At 40.8% G+C, this 20992-nt stretch overlaps 2 protein-coding genes across 3 annotated transcripts in view; both read left to right on the top strand.

Annotated features, from left to right (window-relative positions):
- Nucleotides 1-13414, top strand: part of SPMIP4 (sperm microtubule inner protein 4) — a gene marked incomplete at both ends in the record, with an annotated part of 39873 nt that extends 26459 nt beyond the window's left edge. The window contains one exon of the mRNA XM_079711834.1: nucleotides 13320-13414. Within this exon, the coding sequence (XP_079567960.1) occupies nucleotides 13320-13414 (95 nt within the window). The remainder of the gene's footprint in view (nucleotides 1-13319) is intronic.
- A 685-nt stretch (nucleotides 13415-14099) lies between these two features.
- On the top strand, nucleotides 14100-16857 carry CYCS (cytochrome c, somatic). 2 transcript variants are annotated; one of them, XM_079712009.1, is made up of 3 exons: nucleotides 14100-14183; nucleotides 15548-15724; nucleotides 15838-16857. In XM_079712009.1, exons 2-3 carry the CDS (start codon nucleotides 15556-15558, stop codon nucleotides 15984-15986), a joined length of 318 nt encoding a protein of 105 aa, XP_079568135.1. In that variant the 5' UTR covers nucleotides 14100-14183; nucleotides 15548-15555; the 3' UTR covers nucleotides 15987-16857. The 2 variants fall into 2 exon arrangements, with proteins under 2 accessions (XP_079568135.1, XP_079568136.1); XM_079712010.1 differs by lacking the exon at nucleotides 14100-14183 and adding an exon at nucleotides 14517-14642.
- The last annotated feature ends 4135 nt before the right edge of the window (nucleotides 16858-20992 follow it).

The following is a 20992-nucleotide window of genomic DNA, read 5'->3' as shown; positions in this document are numbered from 1 at the left end:
TTTGAAACTCATTCATTCACGTTTATGCTCATACCTCCTTTTGAAAATACAAAACAAACTCTATTTGTAAAGCAGTTATGTCTACAGAATGAAATTTTTTATTTGAATTTCAGTGACTTAACCTTCGTCAGAAATCCATAAAAGATATCATATGGTGTCATTTCAGGCAGGGAAGGAGAAGTGGGAGGCACACAATTTTGGCTAAGCTGAGCCAAAGGAGTACCTCAGAGACCTTTATATCTTTAATAAAATTTCACGGGAGGTAGAGGATTTCCAGGGACATTTCAAAGTATATTTTGTATATACTATATACTATAGTGCCTTAATAAAATAAATATATGAACACTGTCCCTATATGTAAATGTTTGTACAAAATAACATTAGGTACAAAGACAAAACCTAGTTAATTGAGGGATAGACTGCTCTACAAACTACATTACCTTAATAAAGTAAATGTGTACACCCTATTCCTTTATGCAAATATGTGGACAAAATAAGTTAGTAGAAAAGACGAAACCCAAAATGCTCTGCATGCACGCATTCTAAGTTGGATGTTTCTTTTCCTTTAACCTTCTGATATAGAAACATAACCATTTCTTTTATGAAGAAAAAATGATTTCATTGTGAAGACATAGCAATGGCTTTAATTAGTAACTGATGAACTCTGTGGCAAGAAAGGATGGTGTCTTAGTCTGTTTGGGCTGCTATGATGAAATACCATAAACCAGGTGGCTTATAAACAACAAACATTATTCTCACAGTTCTGGAGGTGGGGAAGTCCAGGTCATAGCACTGGCAGATTTGGTGTCTGGTGAGGGCCTACTTCCTCATTGACAGGTGTATTCTCACCACAACCTCACATGGTAGAAGGGGCAAGGGATCTCTCTGGGCCTCTTTTATAATGCCACTAATCCCATTCATGAGGGCTCTGCCTCCATGAACTAATCACCTCCCAAAGACCCCTACCTCCTAATAATCTTGGGGGTTAGGATTTCAATATATAAATTAGGTGGGACACAAACATTCAGACCATAGCAGATGGCTTGATATCAATTATTCTAAAGCCAAATATCACGATTTTTTTTTTTTTAATTTTTGGCCACACCACACAGCATGCGGTATCTTAGTTCCCTGACCAGGGATGGAACCTGTGCCACCTGCAGTGGAAGCACAGAGTCTTAACCACTGATTGCCAGGGAAGTCTCTAAATATCATGATTTTTAGAAAGTGTCCACCAAGGGTTTAGTTAACCCCTAAATGTGAGTCAACTCATTTACTATGCCAAGAGGTACATTTTAGACACAGTTTACCATGGAAAGTTCATGAGGAATTTCTATGAATGTTTTGTTGAGATTTTTTCTAAATTTTTGGTTTTGTTTCATGACCAACATGTCGTTTGGTTACACCCTCTTTACAACTATTCTCGGCTAAAATTATGGAATTTTTTCCAAATTTTATGCTATAGCACTAGTTATATTAGTTATATTAGGTATTGTAGGAAGCAAAAAGTTACATGATAAAATAACATTGGGGAAAACTGGGGGCAAGAAAGCCAATCACATGACTTAATCACAGGATTCTCCATAGCCTTTAACATGTAAACATATTTGCGAATGTCTAAAGTGAGGGGGATAGAGTGCACGTTTCTCAAACTAATCTGATCCTTTTATCACAGAGCATATCATCAGACTAGACTCCCAAAGAAAAAACTTTGGAAGATGCAACTCTGCAGTATAGGAATTTGGAATTTTAACTGAACATTTTTCCCTGAGTTGCACTGGGGCACAGGGTTGCAGAACTGCATTCTGACTATGGGTATTCACTCCATCCGCCTCTAAGCAGAAGTGATGCAACCTTCTCTTCAGACATCTGTCTTAGACATCCTCCTCAACTCTCATAAGAGGATGTCAGCTCTCCTCCTAAGTCTGCTGGTTGTTAAAACTAATGGATCTGGCCTCATGTGGTGGCAGAGAATATCTACACTCCAAGTCTTGCTCATCACAAACTCAATTTTGAAAAATCTTTATGGAGGCTTCCGGATTAAGATAGATTGACTCCATGCGTCTAATTTCACTCACTCTAAAGAACACATTAAAACTACAGGAAAGTCTTTTAGCTTTGTTTTTTGTTTGTTTGTTTTTTGTTTTTACTGTATTTTGGTTTTGTTTTATCCAAAGCATAAACTAGCCAGGTCAGCTGGGGGAGCAGAGCTGGGACATTAGGAACATTTTAGAAAAGAGATGATGAAAGATAGATCCTTGCTGGCTAAAGACACTAGGACCCTATACTGGCAGTGGGCAAAACAGCCCAGTTTATACAGCAGAATCCTCAAAAGGCTCTGGAACTCAGTACCAGGAGTGACCGTGTCTGGGAGTAAAGGCAGGGCGTAGGGCAGGGGTGGAGGGTTGCTAAATTAAGGAAGATTGGGTGAAAGCTAAGACACAATTGATTCTTAGAATCTCTCCCTGCCCCACCCCACCCCATTCCCCAGTGATAGACAACTGCCCACCCTGCTAGAAGTCTGGAGGGATTATTTTCCAAAGAAAGGTAAAAAAGAGTATTCCTGGTGTGGAGAACACCAGGCATAGCTGAGGACTGGATACTGTTCTGAAAACAGGGGAGTAAGTATTTGTATCAGTCAGGATCCCAGCAGGAAACAGACCCTCAAAGGATTTCACTGAGGGGAGTTTAGTGAAAGGACTCTTTACAAGATGTGGGCAGAGTTAAGGGAGCCTCCAATGAGGTTCCCAGGAACTAGCGATTGCAAGACCACTCCCATCCCTTCAGGAAAAGGGAAGGGCCCACTGTTACAGTGCCTCCCACTAGCCAAATCCAACCAGAAGTCAGAGAGCAAGGGGACCCAGGTGATGCAGTCCTTAGATAACAATGTCCTAAGGCAAAGAAGGGGGAAATGGATCTATATAGGCAAAAAGAGGACAACCAGCACAGTGACTCCTGAGGGCTGAGAGGTGCAGCTCCCTTCCCCGCTAGGCTACCAGAAAACTGACAGACATCAACTCTCCAGGAGAAAGAGTTCCCAGCTAAGGTTGAACAAGACAATGCTCTCCCTTCTTGTCTCAGCTCTCATATTGTAAACATGTGTCCTTTTTGAAGTCTACTTCATGCCACGTTTTTCACATTTTGTGCCCTTTGTTGGTGATTTTGCTGTGTAAAATGGCCCAAGATAGTGCATGTGCACTGTTCCTAAGTGCAGGAAGTCTGTGATGTACCTTACTGAGAAAATATGTCTGTGCTTCATTTAGGCTTGAGTTCTTAGACTTGACACAAAAAACATGATCGATAAAAGAAAAAACTGACAAATTGAACTTCATCAAAATTTAAAACTTTGGCTGGTGAAAGGATGAAAAGATATGCTATAGACTAGGAGAAAATATTTTGCAAGCCATATATATAACAAAGGACTAATATCTGCAATTTATAAAGAACTCTAAACATTCAACAGTAAAATAACAAACAATCCCATTAGAAAATGGGTAAAAGACATAAAGAAACATTTCACCAAAGAGGATATAAATGGCAAATAATCATAAGAGAAGACATTCAACATCATTCATTAACCATTAAAGAAATGCAAATTAAAACCACAATGAGATATCATGACACATCTATCAGAATGGCTAAAATAAATAGTGAAAACACCAAGGGCTGGTGAGGATATGGAGAAACTGAATCATTCAAACATTGCTAGCAAGTGCTGGAAAATAGTTTGCCAATTTCCTAAAAACTAAACATGCAACTTCCATATGATCCATAAATTGTACTGATGGACATTTATCCCAAAGAAATGAAGACTATGTTCACACCAAAACCTGTACATGAATATTCATAGTAGCTTTATTTGTAATAGTCCCAATTGGAAACAACCCAGATATCATTTAATGGATGAATGGATAAACAAATTGTGGTATATCAATACAATGGAATATTTGGCCATAAAAAGGAATGAAGTTCTAATATATGCTACCACATGAAGGAACCTTGAAAACATTATACTAAGTGAAAGAAGCCACAAAAGACCATATACTACATGATTCCATTGATACAAAAATCCAGGATTTAGTAAGCTATAGAGACAGAAAATAGATTAATGGTTGCTTAGGGCTGGGGGATTGGGGTGATATGAATGGGGGGATAGAGGGGCAGAGGAGTAATAATTAAATATATGGGGTTTTCTCCTTGATGTGATAAAAATGTTCTGAAATTGACTGTTGTGGTGATTACTCATATCTCTGACTATATTAAAAATCACTGAATTATATAATTTAAATTGTGTGGAATGTGAATTACAGCTCAATAAATTATAAGGTTAAAAAATAAATTTGTGAGGGCTTCCCTGGTGGCACAGTTGTTAAGAATCCACCTGCCAATGCAGGGGACACGGGTTCAACCCCTGGTCTGGGAAGATCCCACATGCCGCAGAGCAACTAAACCTGTGCGCCACAACTACCAAGCCTGCACTCTGGAGCCCATGAGCCACAACTACTGAACCCCGTGCACCTAGAGCCCGTGCTCCACAACAAGAGAAGCCACCACAATGAGAAGCCTGTGCACCGCAATAAAGAGTAGCCCCCACCCGACACAACTACAGAAAGCCTGTGAGCATCAACAAAGACCCAATGCAGCCATAATTAATTAATTAATTAATTAATTAATTAATTAATGCTTTAAAAAAAATAAAACTACAGAATTTAGGGAGTTCCCTGGTGGTCTAGTGGTTAGGATTTGGCGCTTTCACTGCCATGGCCCGGGTTCAATCCCTGGTCAGGGAACTGAGATCCTGCAAGCTGTGTGGCCTGGCCAAGATTAAAAAAAAAAAGCAAAACAAAACAAAACAACAACAAAAAACTACAGAATTAAGTTCATTTAATATAACAACTGATCTAATTGGGTTTTACTCTACCATCTTACAATGTGGTGTTTTTTTTTCTGCCTGTTTAAGTTATTTTTCTCTTTTTTCTTGTCTTTTTTAAAAAAATTAAACAGCATTTTGTTTTTCCCATTACTTTGAAAATATACTATTTTAATATGGTATATTATCTTATTAGTTCCCCTAGAAAATAGGGAATTCCCTGGCAGTCCAGTGGTTAGGACTCATCACTCTCACTGCCAGGGGCCCGGCTTTGATCCCTGGTCAGGGAACTGAGATCCACAAGCTGCATGGCCAAAAAAAAAAAAAAAAAAGAAAGAAAGAAAGAAAGAAAATATACCCTCTTCCTGGATAATGCAAGGATCTTAGAATATTTCAATTTTATTTACTTTTCTATTGACTTATATGCTATTGCTGTCATGTATATATTTCAACTACAAAGGACATTACTATTTGACCAGTGTTCATTTGGATTCAACCACATATTTACCTATTTTATTGCTCTTAAACACATTATTGACTGGAGACATATTAATACATTTTTAGAGAGTGATACAATTAACATCACCATGCAAAGTTGTTAGAGCTTAACATTTATCAAGGGTTCATTATACAACTTGTGATTGTCGTTATCATTCACATTTTGCTCCATTAGGTTTTTGTTCCAACCTTGTGTATATTATAAAAGTAAAATTTTCAAAAATGACGCATCACAAAATTTTGAGTGAAGAAGAATTTTTCAGTGAATTTTATGCAGATACTTTCTCTGATTGTCTCAGCAACATATATACTAACGTCTCAGAAGATGATAGTTCTTCGGAATATAGTTCTGATTCCGACAATGTGAATATTAGGCCAAGAAAAAGACAAAAAAACTTAGTGATTGATTCTGATGTGAAAAGTGAAAATGAAACTCACGGTGCTGGAGAATGCTCCTTTGCTTCTACAGAAGAGTGGATTGAAGACAACATTTCATGAAAATTAGAAGACTTTACAGGTGTGTCAGGTGTAACTATTGAATGTAAATAACCTGCAAAGTGATAGTGAAATAACAGAATTAATTTTTAGCCAGCCAAAATAAAAATCGCCGGTCATGGGTATTAGTTTCTGCAAAAATCCCCTGGTCAATAATGAGTTAATCTCGAGACTTCCCTGGTGGTGCAGTGGTTAAGAATCCACCTGCCAATACAGGGGACATGGGTTCGAGCCCTGGTCCTGGAAGATCCCACATGCCGCAGAGCAACTAAGCCCGTGCGTCACAACTACTGAGCCTGCGCTCTAGAGCCTGCAAGCCACAACTACTGAGCCCGCATGCCACAACTACTGAAGCCCACGCACTTAGAGCTTGTGCTCCAAAACAAGAGAAGCCACTGCAGTGAGAAACCTGTGCACAACAAAGAGTAGCCCCCGCTCCCTGCACTAGAGAAAGCCCACGTGCAGCAACGAAGACCCAACGCAGCCAATAAATAAATTTTAAAAATTAAATAAATTAATTAATTAAATTAAATGCCAATATGATCATGTATTTTAAAAAATGAGTTAATCTCTAACTTCGTCTCTGATCTCTCAATCTGGAATCATTCTCCTTTTGTCTAAAGAACACCTTTCAGAATTTCCTTCAGTGTGGATATGCTGGTAGCAAGCTCAGTTTTTGTTTGAAATGTCTTTATTTTTCTTTCATTTTTAAGAGATATGTTTGCCAGATAAAGAATCTAACTTGACAGTTATTTTATTTCAGTACGTTGACGCTATCCATATACTGTCTTCTGGCTTCTACTGTTGCTGTAGAAAACTTAACTGTCTATAAGGTCTTCGAATGTGTTTTTCTCATTTTGCTTTAAGTTATTATCTTTGTCTTTGGTTTTTTACAGATTTGGGAATCACAGGATTTCTTGAATCTCTGGACTTATATCTTTCAAATATTGCTTCTACCCCATTCTCTCTTCTCTCCTTCTGGGACCCCATGAAAAGTACATTATACATTATCACCATATCCTCCTAATTTTTTTCCTTTTTTTTGTATTATTTTTTTAATCTTGTATTCTCTTCTGTTTTTTATCAGTTCCAAAATTTCTATTTGATTCTTTTTCACATTTGTTATGTCATATTTTTTGAAAATATACTTTCCAGTTCCCTTCTAAAATTTTCAAGCCTGGCTTTTATCTCTAGAACATAATAAACAAATGTTTTATAGTCTGTCTGATAATTCCAAAATCTGGAGTTCCTATGATCTCTTCCTTGCTTCTGCTGGTTCTCACTCATATTGTGTATCTAGTTATCTTTCTTTCTTTGCTGAGCACTTTATCTTAAAACTTTATTGTAGAAATAATTTGAGATCTAGTCTGATTTTATCTTCTTCCAGAGAGAATTTTCATTTGGTTTTGCCAGGTGGCTGAAGGCAACAGAATTCCTTACTCCATATTCAAAATTTTAGGTTTCCCTTGGCCAACCAGAAAAGAAGTCAGGCTACAAACCTTGTATGAACTGTTTTCCTTCCAGTTCACCCTCACACCCAGGGTGCAGCCCTTTGAAATGCTGACCTAATGCAAGAGTTGTTTACCAGGTACCAGGTTCCATAACCTCTGCAAAAGCTGAATTGATATTATAGAGATATAGGTAGATACCTAGATATCTATAGATAAATAAGCATGTGGCTATTATCACCTAGTGTGCCCAGTGATCTCTGCATCATAGTATTTACACACTTGGGAAGGCCCCTCCTACATTGTACCAGCGTTAGTCTCTGTGACCAATGGTAGAAGTGATGGTATATCATAAGATTATAAAAGGTTATAAAAGACTGGCCTCTGTCTTGGGTTCTCTATCTCTCAGTCTGGGGGAAGCAAGCTTCTACAGTGTAAGCAGTCCCATCCAGAGGCCTTCAGCAAAGAGCCAACAAGGAACTGAAGCCTGACAACCATACAAATGAGCTTGGAATTGGATTCTCCAGTCTTATTTGAGCTCTCTGTCCAACAGTTTGTGACTACAAACTCCTGAGACCCTGAGCCAGAATCGGAACACAGCTGAGTTGCTTCCAGATTCCGGACCCACAGAAACTGTTAGATGATAAATATGTTTGTGTTTTAAGCTGCTGAGTTTTAGGGTGACTTGTTATGCAATAGATAACTAAAACACCCAGCTTTTCAAATTGTCTTCAGCAAAGAGTTCATCTGCATTAACTACTCTGTTGTTCCTGGAAGCAGAACTTTTGACATTCTGTTTATTTTTCTCCTTCCCTAACATCTTCAGGATTGGGTAAATTTTTAAATTCCATTTTACCTTTAAGTGTTTCAGAAGTTATACACTCTATTCCTATCCATTTAGTGGTTATGCTTAAAGTTTTAACATGACTACTTCAAGAACAATATATTGAACTTAAAACTAAACTCTGGGGGCTTTCCTGGTGGCTCAGTGGTTGAGAATCTGCCTGCTAATGCAGGCGACACGGGTTCGACCCCTGGTCTGGGAGGATCCCACATGCCGTGGAGCAACTAGGCCCGTGAGCCACAACTACTGAGCCTGTGTGTCTGGAGCCTGTGCTCCGCAACAAGAGAGGCCGCAATAGTGAGAGGCCCACGCACCGCGATGAAGAGTGGCCCCCGCTTGCCACAACTAGAGAAAGCCCTCGCACAGAAACGAAGACCCAACATTGCAAAAAATAATTAATTAATTAATAAACTCCTACCCCCAACATCTTGTTTAAAAAAAAACTAAACTCTGATCATGCTCTCCCATATTAAATGTTACAGTGAATATTTTAACTACTTTGGCTTTTACTTTCCAAATTAGACATTTTTATTTTTTATACAGTTAATGTTTTCATTAGATTTATCCACGTATTTACTTTATTTTTATTTATTTATTTATTTATGTGGTACGCGGGCCTCTCACTGCTGTGGCCCCTCCCATTGCAGAGCACAGGCTCCGGCCGCACAGGCTCAGCGGCCATGGCTCACGGGCCCAGCCACTCCGCGGCATGTGGGATCCTCGCGGAGCGGGGCACGAACCCGTGTCCCCTGCATCGGCAGGCGGACTCTCAACCACTGTGCCACCAGGGAAGCCCCCACATATTTACTTTTTTCACCCTTCCTTCTTGAATTTCAGGCTTCCTTTGGGATAATTTTCTACCTTTTTTGAAGTACATTCTTTAGAGGTTTCTCTAGTAAGAAACTGTTGGTGATAAACTCTCACTTTGCCTTTCTGTAAATATTTTTTGCCTTCATTCTTGAATAAAAGTTTAGCTAGATACATAATTCTGGCTTTACACCGAATTTTTCCAATCAGTTGAGATGTTAAGGACTTCTATTTTTTACTCTACTGTTTTACTTTACTATTCAGCTACTCTACTGACTTCTGGTTTTCATTGTTGCTATTGAGAAACCTGTTATACGTCTATTTGTGATTTTTTAAGTAGATAATATTTTACAACTGATTTTTTTTTTTTTTTTTTTGGCCACACCACATGTGGGATCTTAATTCCCTGACCAGAGATCAAACCTGGCCCCCTGCAGTGGAAGCACAGAGTCTTAACCACTGGACCCCCAGGGAAGTCTCTATACCTGATTATTTTATTTATTTATTTATTTATTTTTTTTTTTTTTTCGGTACGCGGGCCTCTCGCTGTTGTGGCCTCTCCCGTTGCGGGGCACAGGCTCCGGACGCACAGGCTCAGCGGCCATGGCTCATGGGCCCAGCCGCTCCGCGGCATGTGGGATCTTCCCAGACCGGGGCACGAACCCGTGTCCCCTGCATCGGCAGGCGGACTCTCAACCACTGCGCCACCAGGGAAGCCCTATACCTGATTATTTTAAACACTTCTCCTTGTCTTGAGGGTTCTGATGTTCCACCAATATGTGTCTTAATGTTGATTTTGTTTATCCTGCTTGCATTCATGTGCTTCCTGAATCTGAGACTCGTGTCTTACATCAGTTTTGGAAAATTCTCAGACACTATATTGTCAAACATAGGCGTCTCCCCAATTTTCTCCATTTTATTGTTCTGGAACTCTAAATAGACCTCCTTGTTCTATCTTTCCTATGTCTTAACTTCTCTAATTTCTCTTTTCTATAGTCTACCATTTGTTTTCTATATTACCTTTAGTAATTTCTTTATATCTACCTTCCAGTTCATTATTTCTTTCATTTGTGTCTTTTTTAAAATGTGCTTTGAGGCCCATTCTTTTGAGTTTTTAAATGTGGGATGGCTGGCCATATTTACTTATTTTATATTTTTTAAAAACCAATTAATCTATAATCCAATCACTCAAATATTATCAAAAACCTCTATCTACCTATATGCTCCTCCTCATTCCATTCCCTGGCCTGCCCTCTCAGAATTACAGTATGTATTTGTGTTTATCATTTCCTTTAGTTGTAGCTATGGCTTAGATTTGCTTGTCCTTGAATTTTCTATAAAGCTTGTCATACTATATTAAGTTTATTTCAATGATTATAACTTTCATTTACCGAAATTATCTTTGGCTCTTTTTAAAATCTGCCACATTATTTTTGATAGTCCCTTGTTTGTTGCAAGTTTTTGTTTATCTAAATGTTTTCAATGTCATTTCATACTATACATTGTAAAGATAAATAAAATTTTTTTTTTCTGTTTATAAAGGAAAAAGAAACGATTTCCGCTCTCTCCCTCCTTCTAAGAGTGTTTCCTAGGAGACTCTAAAGAGCCTAAATTCTCACTCTAACCTTCTGGAATGTAAATAAGTCTCTCTGAAGGCCTGGGCTTCAACTGTTTTGAAATATAAACACCTAGGCAGATACAGCTTCACCTTGGGAGCTTAATGTAGGTGTAACCATTTGTTTCTCAGGAAAATAAAAGTTTTATTTTTCTTTTGGATGAGGACAACTAATTAAACAAATGGCTACCACAAATCCCAAGTGAACTTAGGGTGAAGGAATGTGAAAAAATAAAAACTTAACTAAGAAGGATCTGGCCACAAACTGTGATGTCAAATCCTCCTATGGAAAACAAGTTACTATTAATCCAAATAATAAGTGATAGTCATGCTGCCAAATGGAAAATAGGGTACTACTGATCCCAAAGCCTCATGTTATATGCTAGCTAAAAATAGCATGAGAGAAAAGGATTATAATTAGCTTAGCTGTATAAATTGTGTGAGGTCTTATGCTGATTTGGTAGTTTCTTGTGGATTACCTATATACAGCTATTTTATAATGTGCTTATTCAACAATAAATGTGTTTGCTTTCTTTCCACAGTGATGTGAAGAGGTCTCTCTTTGTTGGTAAGGTTTTTACTTCCCCAACGATATCTAATAATTCCAACACCTATGGACTGTAATTTTTCTCTTTGTTGTTTCTCATCATCATCTCATGCTTGGCATTTCTTAAGAGTGTGGGAATTCAAGGGGCCTGGGTTGAGACATTCCTCTGGAAATTTGAGTTTGTTTTTTGCCAGACACCAGAATACACTGCCCATACACAACTACTTTGCTCATTTTTCTGCTAGAGGTTCCTCAGACCATGCAGGTAAAATAAAATCAAACCCTAAACCTGCATGAGGGCAGACCTGTGGTTATGAATTATCAGGGGATACTTTTTCCTCCCACCCAGTACCTAAGGCCAAGCCAGACGAGACTAACTCGGTTCTTCCCTTTGCCAGTAAGCAGACTGTATTTTATCCTTTAGGTTCAAGTGTTCCAGCGTTATGCAGGGGTCTCAGCCAACCTTCCCCTCCCCTCTCCCCCACTCCCCCCTTGTATAAGCTTTACTTCTATTCCAGAGCTGCTCCTAAAGCCTAAGGCTCTTTCACTTCAGCAAACGTCCATAAGGTGGCTCTAGAAATCAGCTTATGCTTATCACAGTTTTCAGTTCTTATTCCCTGCCTCACCCCTGCCCCCAACCAGATTTCCCTCACTTTCTTGCAACCTCATTATATTTTGATTTGAGGGGGTGGTATTTTACTCGATTTTTTTCATCACAAAGGTTTTTAAAAATATGTCACCCATTGTGTTGCTGGAAGGAGAAATCTAAGGCATTTGTTTTATAAGGGTTATACCTCTTACCAGCCACTACTCTAGGAAAAGATGGATGTGGAGAGAACAGATATATGAATACGAAACAGAGCAACTTGCAGAATATTACTGTTCTCCTCAACTAATTCTCTCAGGTATCTTGAATACACTGTAAGCACTATGAATCTCTTTAGAACCTGAATACACGATATTAAGCACAAATTTTATGGTATCTGCTTTACTACAGGAATGTACCAAGTGTTCATTTTTGCTCTTGTTCTCTTTCTCCTCATTTTCCCATTACTTTCAATAACAAGACTCTTAATCCACAATTTCCTTAGTTAAAAGTATTAAGAACTTCTGGTTTTCTATTCTCCCCCTCATAGGAATAAACTTGAAATGTCAATCAATTCACTAAGCCAGTTGATTTATTGCTACTTCTACATGACCTGCAGTACCAGCACTATGCTGTTACTCCCCATCAGTCCACTGAACAAAGACTAGTAACTTCTGATACCACAAACACAGAAGATTTTAATAGGACAATTACCTATTTAAGGACCAAGTATTCCTTTAAGGGATATGGGCGGCAATTTCAGGACTTGGCTTCAGAAGTATAGGCTGAATTTGCAAACTGTTGCTAAGTTTGGTCTTTCAAAAACTTGGGTACCTAGCCAAATGAGCCTACTTCAGTAGTACACTTAAACACAATCTTGGTCCCCTCCAAAAGGCACAAAATGTCTTGAATATTCAAGTTGTGATTTCTGCTCTGTTTTATAGCACACTTCTGTGGCAGCAGTGTGTGAGATTAGAGAGAGGGAAATGGGAAATCGGGACACAGTTAGAAAACAATAAAAATAATCTAGTCATATGGGGAAATAAATGGTCTGGAGCAAAAATTATAGGAACTGTGGTTTAAAAGGGATCTGAGGCAATCTAGGTTAACCTCCTGGTATCTATTGCTTAATCTGGAGGCGAGAGGAAGATGGTAGAATGTTAGCTCCACCAGAGAAGAAGTCCCCGCTGATTACTCCACGTTTCTAGACAGTGCCTGGCACATAATATGCATTCAGTAAACACTTGACTGAATGAATACGGCAGCGTTAGACAGAATATGGGAAAGGAGGAAAATGCATTCGAACTCGGGGGCTTAATTTGAGGGAGAAGGGAGTCGAGAAATTTCCCACTGACAAAACGGAGCATGTCAGGAAGGGGAGCTAGTTCTGGAGGAAAAGTATGATTACCGGAAGTTGTAGTGATCAAAACTGGATTTCTAATATTAGAATTAGAATTTCTAATATTAGTTACCCAATCAGGGGTTATTTATCTAAAGGCCAACCACATTAGCTTAATTGAACATGACCTTCGCCTAGGTTAGCTGGGATGCAAATTCTCTCTAGATTTCCAAGAATTCTCTAACCACGTAAAAATGTTTCTTCCTGGAGGCTGTTCGCACCCACTCCTCGCTCTTTCTGCACACAAACGCGAGAAGCAGGTGTTGGCAGAAAAGAAGCCGGCGGCTGAAGGACCGGAGCTATAATCCAGTCTCTGCCTCAGCTGCCGCACCTGCCCCAGTCTTCTAGGCTCCATCAAGGGGAGATTTGGAAGAAGATCACTTAAAGTCATAGGGTGGAAGCAAAACAAGCACAAGGTCGGGAGCTCGTGTCCAACTCTTGAACTCCTGGTTCCGGATTATTTCTTTGGGGTGCAGCTGGCGCCAGCCGCGGAAATACGACCGAGTCTGGGTAAAGGTCGCCAGGTGAAGGGATGATAGCCAGGAGACCTCTAGGTTTGTCAAAGTTGACCGTCTCCCTCTAAGCAGGCAAAACGTGCGGCGCAAACAGCATTACATCAACCAGCAGGAGACCCGTTACCTTACAGGCTAATGCCCTCGATCCACCCCTCGACTCCGCTCCACCCTTCCCGTCGGGACGCGCATGCACCCTAAGGCCCGAGGTGATGTCAGCCCCTCCCGGCACAACCCCGGTGTCGTACCTCTAATGGCCTGTCGTAACTGCCGGGAGGAAAAGGCCGGGAGAGGAAGGGCATTCACGCTGTTCCCCTCACAGTACTAGCCGGCATGCGCGCGCGCAGGGTCCTAACTCAGCCCCGGAGACCCGAGCCAATGGGGCGCGGCGACGTCACTACGTATCAGTTCGCCGGGCCTCACGTCAGGAGGGCAGAGGGCGGAGCCAGTTTGGTTGCATTTTCACCCATACTTAGACGCGGACCGGCGTGTCCTTGAGATTAGAAAGCGGGACATTTGGCTTGGGAGCGGGAACGGCTTAGTCGTACACGGAGAAAGAACGGTGGGCGCGGGGCGCGGAGGCCACGGCGGGCGAGAAACCGAGCCATGAGGGCGCGCGCCTGCGTGGGGGGCGCGCGTGTGGACTGAGGCCCGTGAGCGGGGGCCGGGTGGGGGACAGGGAGTGGGGGGCCCCGGACTGCGCCCGGCCCGGCGGGCTACGGCGTGAGGTGGGGCGGGACCCTAACTAGGTCGTGGCGTGGTCTCGGTCAAGGTCCTGAAAGCTCGGAGGCGGCTTGTTCGCGGTTCCTTCCGAGACGCGGGCCCTCCGTTGTCGGGACTGCGGGGCTATGGCAATCATAGGCGAGATTTCCTCCGGAGTGAGGGCGGGAGTCGGGGGACGGTGCGCAGCGCTTCACGTCCTCTTTCCAAGAGAGCAAAAGCTGCTGCTCTTCCAATAAGTCATTACTTTTCTTGGCCACCTGTCGCTTCCCCCCTTAACCTGCTCAGGCACCTCGGAGAGGTAGGTTTCATCACAGTCTCCTTGAAACTGGCTTGGATGGATGACCTCGTGGTCTCCCCCGGGGATCCCAGAGCTGGAGAATGGGCATTCCCGGGGAGACCTCAAAAGCCTGCTGCTGGCCTCCCACCCACAGCAAGGCAATTTAGAGGGACCTGAGCAGGCTGAATCAACCATTATCTCCCTTTTTGTAAAAATGTATTTTGCCTTATCTTCAGAGAGAGGTGGCTTTAAATTGTAGTATGAATAATTAGACCGCCTTAAAAGTTGGAATTTTGGTGGTTTGGGTTTAATATATTCATAGTTAAGCTTATTCAGATTTGTGACTTTGTGACCTTGATGTCATCTTTTGAAATGGTTTTGAAGTAGGTTCCTAATTTGCTTTCATCACTTATGTCAACTGGAAAAAAATGCACAACGTAAGAGTTGTAAGTTCTATTTGGGGCAAAATGGGGACCAGAGACTGCGAGACAGCATTTCTTTTTTTTTTTTTTCTCGGCCCCAGCATGTGCTTGTGGGATCTTGGTTCCCCAACCAGGGGTTATTTATCTAAAGGCCTGTTTTGCCAGTTTTTCCCAGACCACAGAGTGCCTCATTCCTGATCTCTACCCTGAACTTTTCAGGATGTGTTGAAGGTCAGCAGCTGCGGTGGCTTGTGCCTTCATGCTCATAGAGGCAGATGTCAAGTGCCAGTTTTTAGTTGACACACACACAGAGACGTGTTTTTAAGGAAGTTCTACCAGATAGTGTTTTTTGTGTTAAAGAATCTTTTGCAAGTGAACTAAGTAAAACAAAATTCAACCTGGTATATAATGTCATAAGTTTGCAGTGAGTTAGTGGCTAGAGTTGATCACTGGTTTACACTTTTTTTACTTGGAGAAAAAATTAATTGAGTCTTTCATTTTTAGATTTAAAAATGGGTGACGTTGAGAAGGGCAAGAAGATTTTTGTTCAGAAGTGTGCCCAGTGCCATACTGTGGAAAAGGGAGGCAAGCACAAGACTGGGCCAAATCTCCATGGTCTGTTTGGGCGAAAGACAGGTCAGGCTGTCGGATTCACTTACACAGATGCCAACAAGAACAAAGGTAAGAGGGGGGCCATTGTTAACTAACATAAGCACAAATTGCATGAATGTAACCTTTGGTAAACACTTTTTCAGGAGTGTGACATACTTAACAATACATCCCTCCTTGTTTAGGCATCACCTGGGGAGAGGAGACGCTGATGGAGTATTTGGAGAATCCCAAGAAGTACATCCCTGGAACAAAAATGATCTTCGCTGGCATTAAGAAGAAGGGAGAAAGGGCAGACTTGATAGCTTATCTCAAAAAAGCTACTAATGAGTAATAGTTGGCCACTGCCTTATTTATTATGAAACAAATGTCTCATGACTTTTTATGTGTACCATATTTAAATTGATCTCATACACTAGAATTCAGACCATGAATAGCTGATGTAATATTTCTGTCCTGATTTAAATAAGATTGGCTTGTGGCTAAATGAATATGGTCAGCTTTTTGAATTTTGATAGTAATTCTGGTTCAGCAAGTACTATCCCTGTTTTCCCCTTCTAAAGAGATGATTAAACTTGAATAAGGAACATTAAACTTTTCAGGGATATGGTGAATGCCTTCTCAAACCCTATAGGAGATTGGTTTTATATTTAGATTTCTATAACTGGTTATATTAATATATTTAAATATTGAGAAGCTCCCTTCACTGTCTCATAGACCAGCAAGATTCACCTGTGTTTCAAGTTGTGTTCATTCACCTGTTAAGGCAAGGGCTGAAGATACACTGACAATGTCCACTTTATCTTTTTGGTCCTAAACATGCCAAATTAATTAAAATTCTCCATCTAAAATATTGCATTTTACTTAATGAAGGGCATTTTAGTGTGGTTTATGTATAGCATCAGATAAAGAATATTTAGTACTTCTCACATTTTATAGATGATCTTTAAGATCAGATGCTTTTAAAATTCACTGTGACATGATAGGTTGGGAAACTTGCTTGTGAATTCTTTACAAAGTCAGATTAAGTTATAATTCAGGATTGTCTTTTAAACAGGTATTCAGAAACACAACTGTAGAACTACTGTAGATGTGTGATTGGTAATGATGCTTTTGCCAACTCAGAAGGGTTACGGTAGAGGAGCTCTATCATTAGCACAGATTTGTAAGTTATCTGATCATAAGGCTTGAGAATTAAAAACAAAGTCACAGATCATGATTTTTCTAATGTGCTTGATTTAATGACATACCAAGATGGTTGAAAAATATAATACCTCAAAATACGCAGCATTATTATTCGTCATAGTACTAGATTGTGTTTACTTGGTCTTCTAGGACAGCCTGCCCCAGAACACTTCAGTAATCCACCTGGTTTCTTTGGCCAGAATGAGCACTGCAGCATTTATGCCAAATGTAGAAAGAAGAATGTGTTTCTGGCCATAGTTTTGTGGTATGTACAGTACATCGTTGTAGTATATGTACTAAATTATTTTATACACAGTTTGTGCATGTTTAGAGTAGTCCCTAGAAACTTTATGGAATGGTGAGCTTGAACTAAGCCATAAAGAATGCTGAGAGAAATTCTCGGTGGGGGAAGTAAGTCTGTGCCGGTGGTGAGAGCCATCTCTTTGTGTAACAGTGAGGAAACCAGGAAGAAGCCTTATCAACAGTGATGGGGATGAGTAGGTGGGCCTGTAAGGCCTGGCAAAGCACTTTGTAACTTGTGAATCTTATTTTCAATCATTGGAGAAATGTGAGAAAGCAGTCTGTCTGGAAACATGTGCAGAAACAGTTTGAGGAAGCAAAAGAAAGCCTGCTGTAATTCAGATGGTATCCAGAGATGGTGTAGGAATTAGCTTCTGAGAGAGTTCTGGACCAATATGGGAAGACATGGAGACCAGGGAACTGATTTATTTCTGTGTTTCCCAAGTCAACTATGGCCTATGCTGGCAGAGAATTGCTGAGTCCCTGCTGCTTTCTAGGCCAGTTGTACTCAATAAGTGCCTCTAGTGATTTATAAGTTCCTATAGTTAATTCAAAAGAAGGGACATTCCTAGCTGTAAGGGGTGTGTGCTCTCTTAGAAATAAAGAAACCCAAAAAGCTAGCACTGTATAACCCACATGTCTTCATTCCTAGTGTTTCTTCATAGGTGGCTTGGTGAGTAGTATCAAAAGTGAGAGCCAGGGGTATTTAAGAAGTGTTTCTTGCAGGTGCCCCCTATATTCTGGATTTTGTCTAGAATAGCACTATCCAATACCACTTTCTGTGATGACAGACTGAATATGTGCTGTCCAGTTAGCCACCAACCAGGTGTAGTTATGGAATTTGGGTAGTGTGGCTACAGAACTGAATTTTTAATTTTATTCAACTTTAATGAGTTTAGGTTTGCGTAGCCACAGATGGCGAGAGTGTTGACAGCACAGGTCTAGAACTAGAACCATGCGTGGTCTATAACAAAAGTGCTTCCTCTGAACTCTTTGTTTTCTTAATCTAGGATTCTTACAAGTACACTAAGTGCCCTTGAGCACTGATTCCAATTCCTGTCTCTAAATCTGATATGCTCACCTTTATAATTTTACCATACATTCTACATATTCCATTCATAAGTTGGCAATTTATTTTAGTTAGGTGTTATTCTCATGGTATGTAGGGATACACCTTTTTGTCATCCTTTTCCTCAAACTTTTCTTCAGTTTCTTTTTTTATTTTTTATTTTTAATTAATTAATTTATTTTTGGCTGCTCTGGGTTTTCGTTGCTGTGCACGGGCTTTCTCTAGTTGTGGTGAGCGGGGGCTACTCTTCATTGAGGTGCACAGGCTTCTCATTGCGGTGGGTTCTCTTGTTGCGGAGCACGGGCTTCAGTAGTTGTGGTTCATGGGCTCTAGAGCTCAGGCTCAGTAGTTGTGGCACACGGAATTAGTTGCTCCGTGGCATGTGGGATCTTCCCGGACCAGCGCTGAAACCCGTGTCCCCTGCACTGGCAGGCGGATTCTTAACCACTGCACCACCAGGGAAGTCCCTCTTCAGTTTCTTTATAGACATTATATTGTACATTTTTGCTTTAACCCCTAAAGATTGTTGTAAATTGAAAATGGTGTGATGAAATTCACATGCTGTCTATGAAGAGGCCTTAACAGTGGCTCGCCCTCCCCAGTTGACTAGGCTAAAGCTATTTCATATCAATCAAGGTCACACAAGAGTAAACCAAAACCAACTTAGCTACAACTTAGCTTCATTTCTAGTGATGAGGTCTTTTAGCTCTTCATATTAGAGTACCTTGAGATACCAAGTAAGATTGCTGAGCACAGAATAAGAGTGGCTATTAAGGTACAGTTCATACAGGCAAGGCTGATGCCTATATGAACTAAAGTTGGCTATTTTAGTCACATTAGAGGTCTCAGTATTGGAACTGGAAGAGATCTTAGAGATTCTTAGAATCCAGCTGCACTATTACACAGATGAGAGGTGAAGTTAAACTTATTTAGGCTCAGGAAACTATGGGAACTACTCAGTTGAGCTGGACCACTAACAGGACCTGGTAGTCCAACCTAGCAAATCACAGAGCAGGGGAACAGGCATATGGCAGATACCTGGGTTTGGAGAGGGATAGGGTTAGTAACATTAGTAACTCAGTCCTGAAACACCCCTACAGTGAGCTGTGACGCCTTCCCCTTGAGGAACTGAGGTATGCTGTGGGCAGGAGGCAAGTAGCCTGGGGTGGGACATAGCCCATACCCTTTCCAGAGTGTTGCTCCCTTCCCACATGTGAGGAGCCCTCCTGCCTGGGAGCTTACTTGAGGGGTTCTGGACCCAAAGTGGCCATAGTCGGGTGCTCTTGCTCCAGTGACCTGGTTACAAAGTCCTCACTTAGGGGAGGGGAACATGCCCTGCCTCCTTTTCCATCCCTCTGGATTTGTTTTTTTTTTTTTTTTTTTTTTTTTTTTGAGGTACGCGGGCCTCCCACTGTTGTGGCCTCTCCTGTTGTGGAGCACAGGCTCCGGACGCGCAGGCTCAGCGGCCATGGCTCACGGGCCTAGCCGCTCCGCGGCATGTGGGCTCTTCCCAGACCGGGGCACGAACCCGTGTCCCCTGCATCGGCAGGCGGACTCTCAACCACTGCGCCACCAGGGAAGCCCCCCTCTGGATTTGTTAACCATTTTTCTTGCACTCAACACCTGCCAATAAAGATTGTCTACACTGTAAAATAGATAGCTAATGGGAAGCAGCTGCATAGCACAGGGAGACCAGCTTGGTGCTTTGTGACCACCTAGAGGGGTGGGATAAGGGAGGGTGGGAGGGAGATGCAAGAGGGAGGAGATATGGGGATATATGTATATGTATAGCTGATACACTTTGTTATACAGCAGAAACTAACACAACAATGTAGAGCAATTATACTCCAATAAAGATGTTTAAAAAATGTATACTAAGAAAGATTAAAGAAATTTAAAAAAAAACATTATTCACACTGGAAAAAACTAGCTGAGTGACATAGCTGAAACCCCCACCAAGATACTTCGACCACAGTTTGGTCTTAGTCTAACCCCATTTTACCAGACATATAAATGGGCTGCTTCCTTTTTGCTCTTTATGCATTAGAAATGTGCCTGTGTTCACATTGGTGCCATTAAATATGTGTCTATAGCTGGAAGTGTCCTTTGAAAAACAACCATTGGACTAGTTAATTTTATTTGTGGTGTAACAAAGAATGCTGGGTTTGGGATTGGAAAATACCTGTTTAGAGTAGGGGTTAGTAAGCAGCCCATTGTCCCAAAGTTTTTGTAAATAAAACTTTATTGGAACATGGCCACATTTATTCATTTATGTCTTATCTAGGGCTGCTTTTGTGCTACAACATCAGAATTGAGTAGTTGCAACAGAGACTGTATGGCCCACAAAGCCTAAAATAGTGACTGGTGCTCACAGAAAGAAGTTCTCGGCCCCTGGTTTAGAGCTTTGCAGTTACATTTTTTCTGCCATCTGGAGAATAGGAATAACCTGTACCTCATAAGATTGCTGTTGAGCGTTCACTGAGTGGCATCTGAAAGCTCTTAACTGGTAAGCACTGAAATAATTTGTTTATTTTATAGCCTCATCAAATTCCTTGAAAGTCACATAGTGGAAAATTAGGTTAACAGTTACCTAATTGTCGTGTCTAGCTTTCTTTTCTATTCTCAGATGGCTCTGATGACTCTAGGACATTTGACACCCTAGACTGCTCTTATTTTTTTTACCTCCCTCATTTAAATTAATTTCACATACTCATGGAATAAAATACATAGGCATCATAAAACCTTTATACATATATAGCTGTAACTGTCTGTTAGTAATCCAAATC

The sequence above is a fragment of the Hyperoodon ampullatus genome (assembly GCF_949752795.1).
Source record: "Hyperoodon ampullatus genome assembly, chromosome: 9".
NCBI classification, from domain to species: Eukaryota; Metazoa; Chordata; class Mammalia; order Artiodactyla; family Ziphiidae; genus Hyperoodon; species Hyperoodon ampullatus.
Note: the sequence above shows the minus strand (reverse complement) of the source record. Positions and strands in the feature narration are given on the sequence as shown.

Bases quoted from the DNA above. Each gene is read 5' to 3' on its own strand.
- CYCS (XM_079712009.1), top strand. From the start codon at position 15,556: ATGGGTGACGTTGAGAAGGGCAAGAAGATTTTTGTTCAGAAGTGTGCC. The intron at 15,725-15,837 runs GTAAGAGGGGGG...CTCCTTGTTTAG, and splicing joins AGATGCCAACAAGAACAAAG to GCATCACCTGGGGAGAGGAG.